Source organism: Procambarus clarkii, chromosome 71 (assembly GCF_040958095.1).
Source record: "Procambarus clarkii isolate CNS0578487 chromosome 71, FALCON_Pclarkii_2.0, whole genome shotgun sequence".
Taxonomy (NCBI): domain Eukaryota; kingdom Metazoa; phylum Arthropoda; class Malacostraca; order Decapoda; family Cambaridae; genus Procambarus; species Procambarus clarkii.
This window is the reverse complement of record NC_091220.1, coordinates 2,562,622-2,583,429: the sequence shown is the minus strand read 5'-3', so window position 1 is coordinate 2,583,429 and position 20,808 is coordinate 2,562,622. Positions and strand designations below refer to the sequence as shown.

At 44.1% G+C, this 20,808-nt stretch overlaps 1 protein-coding gene across 1 annotated transcript in view; it reads left to right on the top strand.

Annotated features, from left to right (window-relative positions):
• The window catches only part of LOC123766487 (uncharacterized), a 131,478-nt gene extending 112,547 nt beyond the window's left edge, over positions 1-18,931 (top strand). The window contains exons 7-9 of the mRNA XM_069311920.1: positions 11,966-12,550; positions 14,466-15,323; positions 16,394-18,931. Coding sequence (XP_069168021.1) covers positions 11,966-12,550; positions 14,466-15,323; positions 16,394-18,049 — 3,099 coding nt within the window. The 3' untranslated portion in view covers positions 18,050-18,931. The remainder of the gene's footprint in view (positions 1-11,965; positions 12,551-14,465; positions 15,324-16,393) is intronic.
• The last annotated feature ends 1,877 nt before the right edge of the window (positions 18,932-20,808 follow it).

Sequence of the window (20,808 nt, the reverse complement as noted above, 5' to 3'; positions counted from 1 at the left end):
ACCAATTGGTATAGTGTCAGTCACACACCACTTGGTATAGTGACCAAATACACCAGTTGGTATAGTGACCACAATACACCAGATGGTATAGTGACTACAATACACCAGTTGGTATAGTGACCACCATACATCAGTTGGTATAGTGACCACAATACATCAGTTGGTATAGTGACCACAATACACCAGATGGTATAGTGACCACAATACATCAGTTGGTATAATGACCACAATACATCAGTTGGTATAGTGACCACAATACACTAGGTGGTATAGTGACCACAAAACACCAGATGGAATAGTGACCACCATACACCAGTTGGTATAGTATCCATCATACATTAGTTGCTATAGTGTCCACCATACACCAGTTGGTATGGTGACCATCATTCACCAGCTGGCATAATGACCACCATACTCCAGTTGGTATTGAAACCATTATACACCAGTTGGTATAGTGGCCATTATTCACCAGTTGGTATAGTGACCAACATACACCAATTGTTATAGTGACCACTATACACCAGTTGGTATAGTGATCACAATACACCAATTGTTATAGTGACCACCATATACCAGTTTGTATAGTGACCATTATAATCCAGTTGGAATAGTGACCACCATATACCAATTGGTATTGTGTCCACCATACATCAGCTGGTATAGTGACCACTATACACAAGTTGGTATAGTAACAGCCATATACCAGTTGGAATAGTGTCCACCATACACCAGCTGGTATAGTGACCACTATATACATGTTGGTATAGTAACAGTTATACACCAGTTGGTATAGTGACCACCATACACCAATTGGTATAGTGTCCATCATACACCAGTTATTATAGTGACCACTATACACCAGTTGGTATAGTGTCCATCATACACCAGTTGGTATAGTGACCACCATACACCAGTTGGTATAGTGACCACAATACACCAGATGGTATAATGTCCACCACACACCAGCTGGTATAGTAACCACCATACACTAGCTGGTATAGTGACCACCACACACCAGTTGGTATAGTAACCACCATACACCAGGTGGTATAGTAACCACCATACACCAGATGGTAGTGTAACCAGCATACACCAGGTGATATAGTAACCACTATACAGCAAATAGTATAGTGTCCACCATACACCAGTTGGTATAGTAACCACCATACACTAGTTGGTATTGTGACCACAATACACCAGTTGGTATAGTGACCACCATACACCAGTTGGTATAGTAACCACCATACACTATTTCGTATAGTGACCACCATACACCAGTTGGTATAGTAACCATTGTTATGGTGCCCTCTCCTATTTCTTTCGTTTGCCAGCTTAAAGAGTCATATCAGCTCTCCCTACTGATTCTCTGAGGTTCAGGGTGTCCAATGTGTGACGGTAACGCGTTGGTGTTCGGCTGTTCAAAGCTAGGGGTATGGCCTCGTCACATAGAATTAAAAAAAAATAGAAAATCTGGAACTTCGTCTGTGGTAAGGTAAGGAGAAGACACACAAAACACAAGTAAATTTTAACAATGGAATTTTAATTACGTTAGATAAACAAAACATGAATAAAATGGACATACAAATTCGTATAAAAAAATCAATCAATCAAAATAATAAGAAGAATTAAATGAAAAAATGAAAAGTTACCTTAAGACAAGGGAGCAATAACAAGCTGTGCAATATACAATAAAATGAGAGGTGCAGGAATATTGGCTTTAAGCTATCACCTCTCTTAGTACACGTAAGCCAAAGCTCAGTCTACTAGGAAGAAGTGTTAACCATATGAAAGCACTGAATATTCTGAGGACTGAGGTCGTGGCGGCCCCAGACATCAAGTAGTATAGTGGGTGGAGTGCAGTTGCAGCCAGACCGGCGGCCAATCAGCGAGGAGCCGGCAACAAGACAGGTAGTTTGGCGGTTTGAGGTGAGGCAGGTGTTCCTGGCTGCATACGTTTTGCTCTCTGGCAAACCTTGGAGATGTTGTTGTCGTTGTTGGACATTTCTTCCATAGTAGTTTTATATAGATGTATCGACGTATTTTTGGAGGGAAGAGCAGGCTCAATCTCTTGAAGGAGATTATCGTCACAACTCTCCCCCGAAGCCTGCGGTTCTGGAAGAAGTACGTCGTTATGTGGTGGAGTAATGGATGGAGTCGCTTCTACTTCATAAACTCTGGAGAGATCATTGGCTAAGATGTTGTCGGAATCTTGGTATAGTGTGTCTCCAGGTTGAATTTCTGCAGTTATCAAGCCCATAGTAGAAGACGTTGAGATGAGAAGTGGGCGTGCTGCAGGAGGTGTAGGGTGGTGTGGTCCGTGTTGATGGTAGACCGAGCACTTTGCAGGTGTGGAGTGAAGTGCTGGAGCTTCAGGATGATGAAGAGTAGCTCCTTGCCAATTGTTCCGTAGTTCCTTGTAGCAGTAGTCGCTGACAGGTGTATTCTCCTCGCCTCGTTGCTGCATCACGACACCACCAACGTCGGTACCACTGGCGTCGACATGGAGGATGAAGGGCTTATCTAACGAGGTGAGAGTGGAATTAGAATATGGCAAAGGAGCACGATTATTATCCTGAAAGTATTTGGGAAGATCATTAAGGATTTCGGAATTAGAAAGCGCCGACTCCTTGTCAGTTCTTTCGGGAGGAGAAGCTGGGAAGGTCTCACTGTGGATGTAGGGTTCTGTGAAGGTAGAACAGTTAATCAGGACAGTGGGAGGAGTACCATTATATTGCTTCAGGAGGTTGACGTGGCACAGCTGGGTCTTCCGCCGCCTATCTGGAGTCTCTATGACGTAGTTGTTGTTATTTCTGCACTCTTGGACGCGGTAGGGTCCTGAAAACCTGTTTTGTAAAGGTGAACCTGGGATAGGGAAGTATGCTAGGACGAAGTCTCCCGGCTTGAATTTTCTTACTTTGCTGGTCTGGTCGTAATGAGTCTTCATCCTCTCCTGGGCTTTCAATAGATTATCATGGGCAAAACGGTGGACTCTCTCTAGAATGTGTTGAAGGTTTTGAAGAAACTGGGGCACATTCTGATGCTCACTGAAGGTGGCATCTCGGAGAGAGTCTTTGAAAGCCTTAAGGGGAGTACGGCACTTACGGCCGTAGAGCATCTCATAAGGAGATACTCCTAGGGACTCATTGGGGAGACTTCTGTAAATACACATTATAAGGTCGATTTGCTTATCCCAATCCTTAGAGGTTTCACTACAAAACTTTTTCAAGAGTGCTTTGATAGTCTGATGACTACGTTCAAGAGAACCCTGTGAAGCAGGATGATAGGGGCTGGACAATACCTGTTTGATGTTGAACTCCTCCAGTGTCCTTTTGAAGAGATCACTGGTGAAGTTGGTACCACAGTCGCTCTGAATCTCCCTGGGAAATCCGTATTGAGTGAAGATCTTCAATAGATGTTTCACAACCGTAGCAGCCGTGATGTTCTTCACTGGAACTGCTATGGGAAATCTGGTGGTAGGACACAGGATGGTTAAGATGTAGGCGTTACCTGAACTGGTCCGAGGTAAAGGACCAACACAGTCTATTATGAGTCTGTGGAAAGGTTCCGCAGGCACCTGTATGGGAATCAGTGGCGCTCTGGGAATGGAGATGTTCGGTTTGCCTGCCATCTGACATGTATGACACTGTTTTACGTACTGTTTGACACTATTTACCATACCTGGCCAGTAGTAGTCTTGACGAATTCCATGGTAAGTCTTGTTGAAGCCGTAGTGGGAGAGTGCTCCGTGGGCCAGGTGTAGAATAGTGGGCCGCAGGCTGGTAGGAATCACAAGTTGTTCGATGTTGGCCCAATCGTCCTCCTCCTTCAGTTTACTGGGTCTATATCTGCGGTAGAGCAAGTCGTTCTCTAGGAAGAACCCAGGAATACTGTTGGGTTGAGTCTCAGCCTGGAAAAACAATGGTGTTAAAGTAAGATCTTTCCTCTGCAACTTACGGAACTCCAACTTGGTCAGATGAGGGGGTAGTTTCTGAGGGTCTTGAGGGACAGCGGTAGCAGTAGAGTCAGCTGGCTGTGGACGTGCGGCTTGTGCACGGGTGGTCACGAGAACCGGAAGAGAAACTTCATCACTCTCTTGAACCTCTGCTGGAACATACGCTAGAATAGGGTTAATTGGCACAGAGTTACACACCTGGGGTTTGTCCATGACGATCAGGTTGGTTGGTTGCAGGTCTTCTGCCAAGTCATTGCCTAGGAGAAGTTGCACTCCAGGCATGGGAAAAGGCTTTTCCCTGACGGCGACTTGGACTTCTCCGTTCACGTAGGGACAATCCAGGTGGACTCTGGCGAGAGGGTATGGAGTGGTAGCAGTGAGGTCAGTGATGAAGACAGTTTCTCCGGTGTAGGCGATGTTGGGCACAGCCGACTTCAAGATGATCGATTGAAGAGCCGCTGTGTCCCTCAAGATCTTCAATTTGAAACGTCCCTCCGGATTTGAACCGTTGGCAGAGACAGTTCCAGTATACAGGTGGTTACTGAAAAGAGAAAGATTATTAACATTAACACCAACATTCATCACAGGCTTACCGGACTTAGGAGGAGTTGGTTTGGGTTTCTGTGGGTCAGTGGTTCCCTTGTATTGAGACTTACCACACTTGTCTATGGTATGTCCATAGAGTCTATAATACTTGCAGTACAATTGCGAGCCAGCTTGATCGGTGCTCACTTTCTCGTAACTGTACCACGACTTCTTACTGGAGGATGGTTCGGGTGTCAGCCGGTGGATGAGGCTGTAAGTGTCAGCCGACTTAGCACACTTCAGGTAGTCGGTTTCTTCTTTATCTGCCAAGTATAGACGAACAGGAGGCGGCACACGCCTCAAGAATTCTTCAACTAGCATCAGGTTGACGAGTTCTGTAAAAGTAGAGACATGTGCTGCTTCCAGCCATTTCATGAAATATCTCCGTTTTGTGTTAGCAAACTCGAGGAAGGTAGTGGTACTTGCCTTCAGGTGGTCACGGAATTTCCTTCGATAACTTTCTGTGGAGAGGAGGTAGGCGTCCAACACTGCTTGTTTCAGAGTCTGGTAGTCATTCTCAGACGCCAAAGTACTGAGTGTGACTGCAGCTCTACCTGTAAGATGGACTCTGAGAAGTGTGGCCCATTGGTCGACAGGCCAACTGAGTTGATTAGCAAGGGTTTCAAAGGTGGTGAAAAACACATCAACTTCTGCTTCTACAAAGGATGGCATTAACTTACTTGCATGTGATATATTAAAACTGACGGGAAGATTGGCAGTAGCTTGCTGGCGTTGAGCGAGGTGTGAAGTTTCCAACGCGATTTCTCGTTGACGACACTCTAGAGCCAGAGTCGCTTGTTGCTTGTCATGTTCGCGTTGCATCTCCAACTCGCGTTGTTTTGTTTCAAGCTGTACTCGTTCCCGCTCCTGGAGTGTTTCAAGCTGTACTCGTTCCCGTTCACGGAGTAAGGTGATTTCACGTTCTTGTTCTTCTCTCCTCAAAGCAGCCTCACGTTCTTGTTCTTCCCTTCGTATGGCAGCTGCTTCTCTTTGCTGCTCACGTTCAATCTTGGCCAGCTCTAGTTTGAGTTTCATCGTTGCCAAATCAGTTTTATCTGCAATATAGTAAGTTTCATGAGTTTCAGAGTCTATCTTACCTTGCTTTAAGAAATGATCCAGCAACAGGTTGTGTATTTCACTCTTGTTGGCTGGGTAGGGAACTGTTAGTCGATACTCATGTGCAAGAGTTTGTAATTCAGTCTTCTTGGCATGACTTAAAGTCCCTATTGCACCTGCTGGATCTGCACGGAAAGCTTGGAGACGAAACATGGTGAAATTAGCAAATAAATGTACAACGAATATACAGTTATAGTGAATGTCAGAAACAGGACAACGTGGCAACTGGTACCTATCCTGTGGGATCTTTAACAATTAAAGTTAAGTACAAGATGTTAAATGATTAATTTAAATCAAATGCGCAGGAAATCTTGTACCCGGTACTCATGTAAGAGGATAAGGGCAAGAAAATCCTACTAAACAAATGAAACAGAGTTTCGAAAACAAATGAAACAGTTATTTGCCTCAAAAGTAAAATTGGTAGTCCAAGGATGTAGGCATACCTTGCCGAGTCTCTATAGGACATAAAGCAAGTTTTTCCTACTGAAATTAACATGATACTTACAGAATTAGCGAACTTTTGTGCTCTGAAAAAGTAAGCTAATTCCCTACCGTTGTATGTATCATCATCTCTGACTGACGTGTAGGGGTGCGAGGTGTCAACTGGTGACGAGAACTGCTGCTGAGGTCCCAATTCAGCAACTAAAGTTCGAGCTAGAGGAACTATGGCCCTCTTTGTCCTCCTACAGTTAGATTGCAGAAGATTGGGTGCACTTGACCCGGGGCAGACCACAGTACCAGGGTACCAATATGATGATCTGTCAAAAATGAGAAATATCCAAGGGACAAAGATCGTAAACACGAGTAATAACACGGAGGGAGAGATGACCAATTAAGAGTATGACTGCGGCCTACAGTCACCACGTAATCCAAAGTTGTCTCACCTTCACCATATGCTACTCTCGTAATGCACAATACACCGCACCATATAAAAATGAAATTGAATATGAAAAATAGTAAAAGCTACGTTAACAAAGTTAAATACGCTTACCATAAATTACTACTTGGCACCAGTACCTGAGTGAAGCTCCTAGGACAGGCCCCCACTTTATATGTGACGGTAACGCGTTGGTGTTCGGCTGTTCAAAAGCTAGGGGTATGGCCTCGTCACATATAGAAACAAAAAATAGAAAATCTGGAACTTCGTCTGTGGTAAGTTAATGAGAAGACACACAAAACACAAGTCAATTTAACAATGCGATTTTAATTACGTTAGAAAAGCAAAACATGAATAAAATGGACATACAAATTCGTATAATAAAATCAATCAATCAAAATAATAAGAATAATCAAATGACAAAATGAAAAGTTACGTTAAGACAAGTGAGTAATAACAAGTGAACAATATACAATCAGAATAGGTGCAGGAATATTGGCTTTAAGCTGCCACCTCTCTTAGTACACGTAAGCCTGGGGGCTTAGTCTACCAACGAGACGTGTTAACTTGATGAAAGCACTGGATATTCTGAGGAGTGAGGTCGTGGTGGCCCCAGACATCAAGTAGTGTGGGGGTGGAGTGCAGGTGCAACTGGACCCGCAGCCAATCAGCGAGGAGCAGGCGACAGACAGGTAGTTTGGCGGTTCGAGGTGGAGCAGGTGTTCCTGGCTGCATACGTTTTGCGCTCTGGCAAACCTTGCTGGTGTAGTTGTTGGATATTTCTTCCATACTTGTTTTATATAGATGTATGTAGTGACGAACTTTGGAGGGGAGAGCAGGCTCAATCTCTTGAAGGAGATTATCGTCACAATATATATATAATGTATCGTGGCCTAACTATCCTACTCAACAAGGGGTAATGGGAAGGAAAATTAATCTACCTTCAACATTCCTGGCTCACGACGCCTGTCCTTCGATGGTGTGAGGTTCTCACGCTTCCTGAATCGGTCCTTGATGATCCAGTAACGTGTTTCAAGACCTCAGGTGTCGTGAAGCTGTCGCGTCATCGCTGTGCCGCTCCCACCGATTCAGATATTCCAATCCTGGTCCAACCAGGGGTCACTGAGCTAGTCACTGTATATGTACTCGTTCCCTCCAAAAAGGCATTGTTCCTTGTCCTAGGAATGGTGTTGTCCTTCCGACGTCCTCAGTGGATGTAATCCAGTTACAGCAGGCTTGCCTGCCACACCGTCCAGACCCTCAAGTGACAGGCGGCGCCCTCCAAAATTGTCGCTGACCGATTCCTCAAGTTTTGGCACTTCTCTGCTCAATAAACTTGGTTTCTTCTTGCTACCTAGAAGTACAGGGTCTCCAGTGACAATGGTGGGCTGCGATGGCTAACTATAATCTACTGAGAAAGACTCCCAGAGCCTCCAATCCTCGAGAGCTGATCGACGCACGTCCTCTCGCTTCCACAGTCGGGTCAACTCTGACGCTACCTCCGTTGGCGCCACCAAGGGCATTCGGTGACGTCACGGCTGACGCTGAATGGTCGCCCGTGGCATGTTACCTCAGCCAGCCAATCCGCAGCCGGCTGGCGTCATCCACAAAATGCCAGATTTGCAGGCAATGGGCGCCATTTTGTTTGTCTCAAGAGGGCTACTTCCCCTTTACCTTCAAACTTATAAGTGCAAATTTCTCCCTTATCAAGCGGCCAAGCTGGTCAACACATATATCAAGAGGCTCCCTGCACCACAGGGAATCAACAGGGTCAGAAGATATGACTCTTAAAGCGGGATTTGGGGAGAAATTGAAAGGGGCTCGAAATAATTGGTTGTTTGTTTAAGCCTTATAAGGCTTATACAGTTATATAACTTATATAACTGGGGTACTTGTTCATGTAGCTGAAACAAGTACTGTTGGTAATAGCCTAGTATTTTAATTTCCTTTACTAGGCTATGTTATCCTACCTCACTCAAAGGTTGACATATATATGTTAAATATTAAATACACACAAGATTTGAGTGGTACTTAGTATCACTACATGAAGTACCTCGGTTTAGTCCTTCATTTTCACTTTCGGATGGAGTAGTTATACCTTGTAACACTCAAAGATGAAATCCAATAGAAATAAAGTAATAATGGTAAATATATGGTAAACACAATTCCTGCAATTAATAATTCCTTCCCTATTTCGGGTCTGTGAAATGGGTTAAATTTTGGCTAGGCTTAAATTACTAAGTACAGTGCTAGGTGTATAATAATCCTACCCTAGTTGGGTTAGCACAATTAAATTGATTAGACTTGGTAGAACATTCTTCAATTCAGCTCTAGCCTAAGGATGTCCTACCCTCATAAAGGGTTTGCAAGAAATTCTATAATACAATGATGTGCAGAATGGAATAGTGCAATATTTTGTTACGTTTTATATAAGAATATACACAATTATGTTCAGGGAATATATACATAAATTATGTTTGGCCTTCTCGCCACAGCCTCATATGGTACTTGATACTGTTGATCAATTTGTTGGTCACATGTGCTCTTGAGTCATGCGAGAGGTGAACTCCATCTCGAGAAATATTCTCACGGAATGGTCAAGCTGTGAAATGAATTAACGTGGTTCCCAACCGTAACTTCCTCCTGAAACGATAATTAATGTAATTAGCTGTGCGTTTATAAAGCTTGGAACTAATTCTCCAATTATTATTTTCTGTTGGTTGGTGCGATTCTATTATAGTAAACACTACAGCAGAGTTATTTAATTTAAAGAAGTTAATTATACTTCTAAGTTGAGTAATTGTCTCAGCCTGGTTTTAGGATGGGTGAATGTCATTAACACCTAAATAAATTATAGTTAAATGAATTGGCCACTCCAAAGCTGCCGTTAATACTGGGTTATTATGGAAGTTATGATCTGTAGCACCTGGTCACCGGAATATTTGTATCACTACTTCAGGTATTGTGGCAAGTTCTGCGGGCAATTGACTGTGGCCCACAATTACCACTTTAAACATTAGGTTTTATTACCTGGCAGCTGTGGATGTTATCACTTAATTATTTTTGTAGGTTGGTCAAGTTTGGCTAGGAAATAATGGCAGCCTACTTTCTGCTGTAGTTTATAGTTTGATTTAAGAATAGTCTAATTTCTGGCTATCCTTTTAAATAAGAACTAGATTTTATTAAAATTTTGTCCGTAAACCTGTAGGTGTCAAATTTGGTGCACCGGTTTGTTTACGGATAGTCTAATTTTGACTATCCAGTTCATAAAGGACCATAATTTTATGTGGGAAATTTCCCAGTAGGCAACTTGTTACTTTATGTTCGTATATATGGGTGTACTGTACGTTCAGTTTTATCTTCTGTTGGGTGTTACCCTGTACACATAATTGTGTTTTTTTTTGGGGGGGGGGGGTTGATTTAATAGTTATATCAACCGTAAATTATAAATTAATAATATTTAATTAAATTGGTTAGTGAGCTACTCTACAGTTTGTTAAGTGAAAGACCAAGTGATCTTATCTGTCAAGAAGATTTCTACATTAACTATCAGAAACACGAGTGTGTGGGCAACAAGTGTAGTCCAGACAGTCAGTGGGGACCTCGTGACTCTGCGTCTCAGTATCCAGCTTGTTGAAACAGATGAATTGGTCTCTCAGGTCATCACAGTAGATCTGCCAAAAGGTCACATAGTAACAATTGCTTCAACCTACTATCAATTGGCACAGTTTAGACAAATCTGAAAGTTAATTAATAAAGAGTAGTGAGAGACTCACTCTGTTTGGTTAGAATGCATGCCTCATAACCCGGCTGAATCACTAATTTTACTGAGCTCAGAAATAAAAGTAGAAACATTTAAATACAACCAGGACGAGGTCTCTAGTAATTGGAGGATGCGGCATCGGAAGTGAAGATAATCTGGTCCACGAACAGAAAGCAGCTGCCAGGAGCACCTCACGAGAGCCTCGCAGATCTCTTACTTAATGGCCGACCTTCCTCCCTCTCCCCCGGGACTAGTCACGCCACTCCTCCCTCTCCCCCGGGACTAGTCACGCCACTCCTCCCTCTCCCCCGGGACTAGTCACGCCACTCCTCCCTCTCCCCCGGGACTAGTCACGCCACTCCTCCCTCTCCCCCGGGACTAGTCACGCCACTCCTCCCTCTCCCCCGGGACTAGTCACGCCACTCCTCCCTCTCCCCCGGGACTAGTCACGCGACTCCTCCCTCTCCCCCGGGACTAGTCACGCCACTCCTCCCTCTCCCCCGGGACTAGTCACGCCACTCCTCCCTCTCCCCCGGGACTAGTCATGCCACTCCTCCCTCTCCCCCGGGACTAGTCACGCCACTCCTCCCTCTCCCCCGGGACTAGTCACGCCACTCCTCCCTCTCCCCCGGGACTAGTCACGCCACTCCTCCCTCTCCCCCGGGACTAGTCACGCCACTCCTACGTCTGTGAATTTAATTCGTTCATGAACGAAGAGAGGAAGGTGTTAAATTATGTATAATTTTATTGGTCTCAGTTACAAGGAGCATTTTTTTTAATGCTTGGAACGCTGTACGGAGACTAATTCAGTAACTGAGACATATAATATGTAAATAGAATTCCTAGTGTGACTATTTAAAAAACGCACGAAGCACATAAGTCACAGGAGAAAGTCACTGAGTTCTATCTAGATTTTGATTAAATCCAAACTAATACAGCAATTGCAAATGAAAGCAGATGGCAGACTGGCGTTATTGGAAGTCAGGCAAAATAAGTCATCGTGCGGATGTGGTGGGTGATGCAACCACCCTCCAACGCTTCCAGGAAACTTCTGGTGTTCACTAACTAGAAATTAATAATGTTAGTAAAATTAGTTTCCTGGCGCAGAAAATTTATCTTGTTGTATCAGGGGTTAGTACTCTAGGTCACGGAAATTTCCCACACATGTAGGATAAAGCTACTTTATGGTGCACAATTACCATAGTGAAAGGAGGCATATTGAGCATGTAAGATTGGGGAGGGGGAGGTAAATTGGTTTGGAATAATAGGGAGATGAGACAGAACCCTCCCTGCCTCACTAGTGCAGCACAATTTCTATGTGTATTTGCAGATGCTGTATAATGTGTTTACAGGTGTTGGTGCATGTCTTACAACAATATAATGTGTTTACAGGTGTTGGTGCATGTCTTACAACAATATAATGTGTTTACAGGTGTTGGTGCATGTCTTACAACAATATAATGTGTTTACAGGTGTTGGTGCATGTCTTACAACAATATTATGTGTTTACAGGTGTAGGTGCATGTCTTACAACAATATTATGTGTTTACAGGTGTTGGTGCATGTCTTACAACAATATTATGTGTTTACAGGTGTTGGTGCATGTCTTACAACAATATAATGTGTTTGCAGGTGTTGGTGCATGTCTTACAACAATATAACGTGTTTACAGGTGTTCCTTCATATACTGGAGCAAGAACGTGCTAAGATCAAAGAGCTGGGGGAGCTTGGTGCAGGTGTTGATGTAGTAAGAGAGCTTGGTGCAGGTGTTGATGAAGTAAGAGAGCTTAGTGCAGGTGTTGATGTAGTTAGAGAGCTTGGTGCAGGTGTTGATGTAGTAAGAGAGCTTGGTGCAGGTGTTGATGAAGTAAGAGAGCTTAGTGCAGGTGTTGATGTAGTAAGAGTGCTTGGTGCAGGTGTTGATGAAGTAAGAGAGCTTGGTGCAGGTGTTGATGTAGTAAGAGAGCTTGGTGCAGGTGTTGATGTAGTAAGAGAGCTTAGTGCAGGTGTTGATGTAGTTAGAGAGCTTGGTGCAGGTGTTGATGTAGTAAGAGTGCTTGGTGCAGGTGTTGATGAAGTAAGAGAGCTTAGTGCAGGTGTTGATGTAGTAAGAGTGCTTGGTGCAGGTGTTGATGAAGTAAGAGAGCTTAGTGCAGGTGTTGATGTAGTAACAGAGCTTAGTGCAGGTGTTAATGTAGTAAGAGAGCTTGGTGCAGGTGTTGATGTAGTAAGAGAGCTTGGTGCAGGTGTTGATGAAGTAAGAGAGCTTGGTGCAGGTGTTGATGTAGTAAGAGAGCTTGGTGCAGGTGTTGATGTAGTAAGAGAGCTTGGTGCAGGTGTTGATGAAGTAAGAGAGCTTGGTGCAGGTGTTGATGAAGTAAGAGAGCTTGGTGCAGGTGTTGATGTAGTAAGAGAGCTTGGTGCAGGTGTTGATGAAGTAAGAGAGCTTGGTGCAGGTGTTGATGTAGTAAGAGAGCTTGGTGCAGGTGTTGATGTAGTAACAGAGTTTAGCGCAGGTGTTGATGTAGTAAGAGAGCTTGGTGCAGGTGTAACACCCAGGACTCCCCCCCCCCCCTTAGAGTTCACACCCAGGGAAGCCTTCTCCAAGAGGTCAGCCCAGATGACCTCCGGTTTATCTTGTATATTGAATAAAAATTCCTGGGTTAGTCTTAGTCAGCATAGTTTCAAGTATGTAATATTTTATGCAAGGGAATTAGACTCCAGATTCTTATGTGTAAACATCCCTAGTTTTCCCCCTTTTGGCCAGGTCAGAGGTCAGTCACACATGTAATTAATAACTCCTCTCTTGAAGAGTGTATGGTGAATGTCAAACACGCTTATTGAAATATTTCTTGAGTGTTTGTACACGTGTGGCTGATCTCTTAAATTCTTGGTGTAGGTAGTAACAGCAGATCTTCCCCCCTCCCTCCTGTGGGGGTTGTATATAGAGGTCCTGTAGGGACTTAGGAAGGACAGAGTGCCAGACACCGGGGTCCAGAGAGGGCTGTGAAGAACATCTCAGCCAGGGAGAGACAGGTCTTAAGGTAACGTGTGTGATCTCTGAGGTGTTGTTCCATGTCCAAATTACTTAAATTTTTGCCAGTGTTAGAGTAGGATTTATAAGTGGTGATTGACATAATTTTGGTCTCAATAAAACTCATGTTAATTTTCCCGTCTGTGTCAATTGTTGAATCCTCTTAGCCTTTTGGATATAGTGGCTGACAACCGTTTCCATAATTAATGACAGTCATAGAAAGTACTCTCCAATTAAAGCAATGTTTCTTGCCTCGTTGCTTGATATAGTCTCAATGGTCAAAGGCAGATGGTGGCAGCGTATTTCATCCTGTGTTAGCATCTCCTTGTTGGCAGTGTACTTTGTAGTCCCGGTGTAACCATCATATGTCAGCCCATAACAGTGTTACCAAGTGCAACCAATGGGGAAGTGTTAATCAGGATAAGTAGTGTTTACTTTATTAGTATAGTAGTGCATTATAGTGGTGACACATTATAGTGGTGACACATTATAGTGGTGGTACAATTGGTGGTGTTACACAGGTGTTGATGTAGTAAGAGAGCTTGGTGCAGGTGTTGATGTAGTAAGAGAGCTTGGTGCAGGTGTTGATGTAGTAAGAGAGCTTGGTGCAGGTGTTGATGAAGTAAGAGAGCTTGGTGCAGGTGTTGATGAAGTAAGAGAGCTTAGTGCAGGTGTTGATCTAGTAAGAGAGCTTGGTGCAGGTGTTGATGAAGTAAGAGAGCTTAGTGCAGGTGTTGATCTAGTAAGAGAGCTTGGTGCAGGTGTTGATGAAGTAAGAGAGCTTGGTGCAGGTGTTGATGAAGTAAGAGAGCTTAGTGCAGGTGTTGATGTAGTAAGAGAGCTTGGTGCAGGTGTTGATGTAGTAAGAGAGCTTGGTGCAGGTGTTGATGTAGTAAGAGAGCTTGGTGCAGGTGTTGATGTAGTAAGAGAGCTTGGTGCAGGTGTTGATGAAGTAAGAGAGCTTGGTGCAGGTGTTGATGTAGTAACAGAGCTTAGTGCAGGTGTTGATGAAGTAAGAGAGCTTAGTGCAGGTGTTGATGTAGTAACAGAGCTTACTGCAGGTGTTGATGTAGTAATAGCACTAAAATGTGTTTAAAGGTGTTGGTGAATGTGTTACAACAATACAATGTGTTTACAGGTGTTCTTTCATGTTCTGGTGCAAGAACGTGATAAAATTAAAGAGTTGGGAGAGCTTGGTGCAGGTGTTGATGTAGTAATATCCACCATAAGAGGCGAGGCCCCATGGAGAGCCTGCTGGCCCCGAGGCAGGTCAGTGGTGAGCCTGACTCAGCTCATGGTTCAGGCGGCTCGTGCCAAGTGCACCTTGACCTGCAGCTTCCTCCACCTGGCTGGTGCTCAGTCCTCCTTATTTAGCAAGTCCGGCGCGAGTCCTCTGCACGCTGCCCTGGATGCTGGACACTGGGAGCTGGCGGCCCGGATGGTGAAGAACATGGACGGCTCTCTGTATGTTCCTGACCTCACAGGTCGCCTGCCCACAGTCACCCTGCCTCCACACCTCGCCCGCTCTCTGGAGCAGGTCAGTGTACATGCTCTACACCTCACCCGCTCTCTGGAGGTCAGTATACATGCTCCACACATCACTCACTCTCTGGAGGAGGACAGTATACATGCTCTACACCTCACCCACTCTCTGGTGGAGGTCAGTATACATGCTCCACACATCACCCCACTCTCTGGAGGTCAGTATACATGCTCCACACCTCGCCCGCTCTCTGGAGCAGGTCAGTGTACATGCTCCACACCTCGCCCACTCTCTGGAGCAGGTCAGTGTACATGCTCCACACCTCACCCACTCTCTGGAGCAGGTCAGTGTACATGCTCCACACCTCGCCCACTCTCTGGAGCAGGTCAGTGTACATGCTCCACACCTCACCCACTCTCTGGAGCAGGTCAGTGTACATGCTCCACACCTCACCCACTCTCTGGAGCAGGTCAGTGTACATGCTCCACACCTCACCCGCTCACTTATTTTTGTGTTTGAAGTATTGTGTTGAAGTATTTTGTGTTTTCCAACTTATATGTTGTTTGATTTTTAGGGACAGTCAGCCGTAGGTGCTCTCAAATTATTGTGTGGTGACTCAAATTATTAATTAATGTTGATATCTGAACATAAAGGGGACAGGGATGAGTTATGATATCCATATGATTGTGAATTTTCCTGAATATATACATATAAATTAATAATTGATTATCTTACTCTTAAATTGTCTTTAATTCTGATCCCAAGATTTTGGATTCATGTCTATGATATAGTGAAAGCTAGAGTGGAGAGCACTAGGAAGTATACTTGCTAAAGATTATGACATAATAATTCTTGATGATATGATATAAATACTTACAGTCGTTACATGATAACATCAGTTAATATTGTAACAGACAAGTTCCATTTATTGTCTTATAAATAACTCTTGAATGAATGGTGGCAGAACTTCTTCTTCCTTCCCCCTTCCTTTTTTTTTCCTCTCATCTTCTAGCACTTCTACTCCTCTACCCTACCTATCTACCTCTTATCTAATCTACCTACTCTAACCCATTTTCTCCCATTCTAAACTTTCCCTTTCTCCTGACCGCTCTTCCTCACTCCTCCCCTCCACGTCACTCTCTCTCACTCTATGCGTTTTTTAACTTTTCATTTTTCTCTATTTTCCGTTATGTTACAACATCAATAATACTTTATAATAACTATATTAATATTATATTTTGGTAGTGCTGAGGAATAATCTGTATATTTTGTAATATGAGGTTACAAAGCTTTTTTGGTCTAAAATATACAAATTGTATATAATTTATGTTATAATTTATGTATCTATCAGTGTATAAGATAAAAATAGTAGCATTAACAATTGTTTGTGAGGCATTTCGGTTTCTTCAACAACTTCTTTACGGCAATAGTTACAACAATCTGCAAGAGGCATTATTATAAGGATTTTTTTATTTTTTTTTTCTTTCTTTCGATATCTATTGCTTTTTATTTAAAAAAATGAAATCAGATATCGTTGGCATTAAAATGTTGTGATAATAATTATATTCCAACATATTTTACAGAGTATTTATAACAAGGAAAGGAACAAGCTGCAGGACCTACTGGAAAAGACAAAACACCCCAGCGACAAGCATCAGGTCCAGAAGATTCTGGACGTTCAGAAGACTCTCTTCACTCGCTACTTGACTGCCGAAGCTAGAGGAGTCCGAGTGTGGTCCACAGGACCCCAGGCTCTCCTAGTGGCCTCACGAAGTGGGCTGCAGCAGCTGATATACCTCCTGGTGAAGGTGGGAGGCCTGGCTGTAGACACACTAGTGGATCCCACCGCTGCCACCACTGCCCTCCACCAGGCAGCCGCTCATGGCAAGTCAGGCTGCGTCCTCCTCCTCCTGAGCCTTGGTGCCCAGCCGCTCCTGCCTGACAGATATGGCCACACACCTCCCCACCTCGCTGCAATGTTCGGCCATCAACACACTTATCAACTTTTAGCAGAATTTATCATGGATCCCCAACCTTCCTGCAGGGCGGGAACTACCCCACAACAAGTCTGTAGACATTTCTCTCAATATCTGCAGAAGTACAATATACGTGGAACTGTATCATCAGCTGATTCTGAACACATAAATAATGACCCAACAGAAGCTGCTATGAATCTTCTCCGCCGTATTGACTTAAGGAACTTGGTGAGAGACTTAGAGAAGACAACGGTTGACTTCACCATGCGTGAAGCACAAGAGGTCAAGGATGAAGTAATGAGAGAGCTTCAACAAATTACAGAAAATGTTTCAGATAAAACTTTTAGAGGGGAACTGAGACTGTCTGGGAGCGCTGCAGATGGTACAAGGCTCTATTGTCCCGATGAGTTTGATGTTAATTTTGTTCTCCAGAAGCTTTCTGGAGTCGAAGTTAAAGTTATACAACAAACAGAGAAAGAAGTCTTAGCCAGCGGTCACAAGTTAAAAGTCACAATTAAGACTAAAAATTCAAGTCTCCATGGGAATAACTTAGTAACAAAGTTTTATGATAGAGTGAGAGAGTGCCTGAAGAACTACACCATCGGTGACAAGCGCCTTAGTCTAGTGCCACCTGGCCTGACCAGGACGCAGGTGGGCGTGGCACTGTCACTGGCCTGGCAGGGAAGTGAGTATCCACTGTTGTTGGTCAGTGTTGACTTAGTGCCAGTGGTGGTGGTGCCTTGGCCTAAGAAGATCAGCAGACCTCCCCTCACGCCCGACTCCTCACAAATAATCCAGCTCAGCAACACAGAAGATGGGTCGTGGAGGTGTAGCCTGGCTGCGACAGAGGTGGAGGTGCTGCAGCAGCTGGAGCCTCAAGAGCGCCGGGTGTTTCTCACCTGCAAGACTCTCCTCTCCCGCTTGAAGGCTGAGCCTTGGATGCCCAGACACGTCAAGAACCAGTTTTCCTGGTGGGACTCCCGCAATTGGAAAGTTCCAACTCCTGCAGGATTCTGCCTCAAAAATTCCTTCCTGAGACAGTTGCAAAGGAAGCGAGAGCAAGGAATCGACTGGCATGAGCAAGACATATTGATCATAGTGAAGTCTGTCTTCAGAGACATGTGTCATGAGATGGTTGATCCATCAACTGGTGTCGAGTCTCTCGTGCCAGCCAAAGTTAATGCCTACTTCGGTGGAGATTGTGAAAAGCCCAAGATGGGTGAAGGAGCTCCCGAAATTGTTAGCTATCTTGACACTGTCTAAGATAGCTGGAAAACCCTTGAGAGGTTACTTAGGACTAGGACTGGGCTTCCTTAACAAGTGAGTCATTAACTTCAGCTGTGAGACTGTAGGGACTCAGGGAGCCTTCTGTTGACAGAACACTTATACTTGCAGGAGTTTACAGGACAAGAAGGATACATAAGGAAGGTGAGCCTCTCAATGGGATCATTATTAGCAGGATTTGTAATGGTCTTCCGCCTCAACAACATCAATTCATTTAACGTTATATTCCACCTTGTTCTGTTAGGCCCTGGAAGTCCTCTCCTGTTATCTGTTATTATTGTCAGAGGAGAGATATTAAACACTTAATTGTTGTCATGGTGACTGTTGTCATGGTGACTGTTGTCATGGTGACTGTTGTCATGGTGACTGTTGTCATGGTGACTGTTATCATGGTGACTGTTGTCATGGTGACTGTTGTCATGGTGACTGTTGTCATGGTGACTGTTGTCATCATGACTGTTGTCATGGTGACTGTTGTCATGGTGGCTGTTGTCATGGTGACTGTTGTCATGGTGGCTGTTGTCATGGTGACTGTTGTCATGGTGACTGTTGTCATGGTGACTGTTGTCATGGTGACTGTTGTCATAGTGACTGTTGTCATGGTGACTGTGGTCATGGTGACTGTGGTCATGGTGACTGTGTCGTGACGCTGAACCCCGGTTCATTCCGAACACAGCGATTACACAACACATAACACCTTGCCTCAGCACCCGTTACTACCACCGTGTACTCCTACACACACCAGACCCTTGAGGCGTACCACTAGGTTTGTACTGGAACACAATGAATGAACATACGGAAGGTATTTAAAGGCCGTCGGGTTTTGTCATTTAATTACAAAGAATAGACTCTGACAAATAATACTATATTAATTAACATACTCTATTAGGTCAATACACTTCCAATACCCATAGACCACTTGACCTCCACGATCACTACACACACTCGTAACTTCTGCCTAAGTCCCTAATACGGAATGATTACTACAACGCTCCACACCCGGTTAGTCTTTCATTCAATACTCACATACTGCAGACTTAACTTGGTCACTAAGATCACAACAGGCTCTCGCATAGCTGTCTGCTACACTTCGCTGCTGCCACAAACGGAGAGGCGGAGGACTCCCCAGTTCCACTCCCACAATCAGACTGACTCCAGTCAGCCATCTCCCTCAACCATTTCACCCCACCTCTCAAGGAAGGTATAATCCGATTAACCTTATCCCTAGAGAGGTAATCTTGTTCCTGGAAGCCTGACGAAGAATAATTCCTCTTTCCAGGAATTAATCATTTGGCTAAACAGCTTCGGTCTTAATCCATTGACCTTTCTTAGATATGTGATCCATAGTCTGTCTACTTACATGTACTTTCAATCATCATTCGTTAAGTGTTGTAGTAATGATCCTCTAGCTAATAATTCCTACTAACTTGTGGATTACAACACCACTCCCCTCCTTAAACACGCATATGTCCCCATATGCATCATTGCAATGGTTCCATTAGTGTAAGGACCTGGAGGATGCACCCACCATATGTGTACAACTAAAAAATCATCCAATAAGTTCATCATACACACGATGAACTAAATTAAAATTTTCCCCGACATGACTCACAACACTTCTCCAACATATACATTATATTCACATCATAGCACAGGTAAAATAGTCTGTAATAATTTTTCCCATCTCCAACAATGCACATATACCTAAACTGCTGACATATAATTACATACAAACATAACCATAAAATTACATGGACCAGAATGCTGGCACTTAAACAGAAATGACACTAGTCATTAATATATACACAACACATATATATCTAAGGTTCTTCATCCTTAGTAATTATAATTTAACATCTTGCCCTGTACTGTTGACATAAGGGCTTACAATGATCACACAATGTTTCACTGGCCTCCTCCACAATTGGCAGCATCACTTCTCTTGTCTTTGTGTCCCATGGTTGCTAGGTCATAGATCCTCCATGACCCAGACAAAACCCAGGCTGTCCAGCCTGGTGAATGTTGTTAATGTCCCATCGTTGCTCTGAGCTAACGTGATCCTGGCCTCCAGAGCAACGGAGATTCCTACCCCAGGGTCATGTTCCCTTGGGTTTGTGCTGACGTCTCGTTCCAGGGCACCAATCCCAGAACGCTGTAGATACCTCACAGCTCTCTGGTCTAGGCCCATCCGCCCAGAGTGTGTCCACCTGTATTCACACCTTCCCGACCGCTGTACCTGCAAAATATTCCCTCGGAGCCCCCTGGCTCGATCCCATTATTACATAACCCCCTCGGCTCCTTACTCTCTCCCCGTATATAGCCTGAGCGCAGCTGCAAAACCATTGCAGCTGGCCCTTATCCCTGCTTTGATGTCAGGGGGCGAATTTCGCCTATAACGTCACGTTGGCTTCACTTCCTCCCCCTTTTTTTTCTCTAGAATTACTGAGTGTAGCCTCATAGCTTCCCTTCTACTCTACCTGAAGCTCTGTGACATGATCCCGGGGGACCTTCTCAAGCCTAACACTCAGTAATGGTGCCGATGAGGTAATATACAGTATATACATACACATACATTATCACAATAAATACCTCATTAAAATAATTTCACACTTATGTCACTAAAACATCATACTGCCACTGGCTCGCCTCTAGCGAGATTCCTGTAACAACTTAATAAGAAATTAGTATATCTACTTGGCTCGCTCACTGCAACCACCAACACCTGAAATTTTGAAATT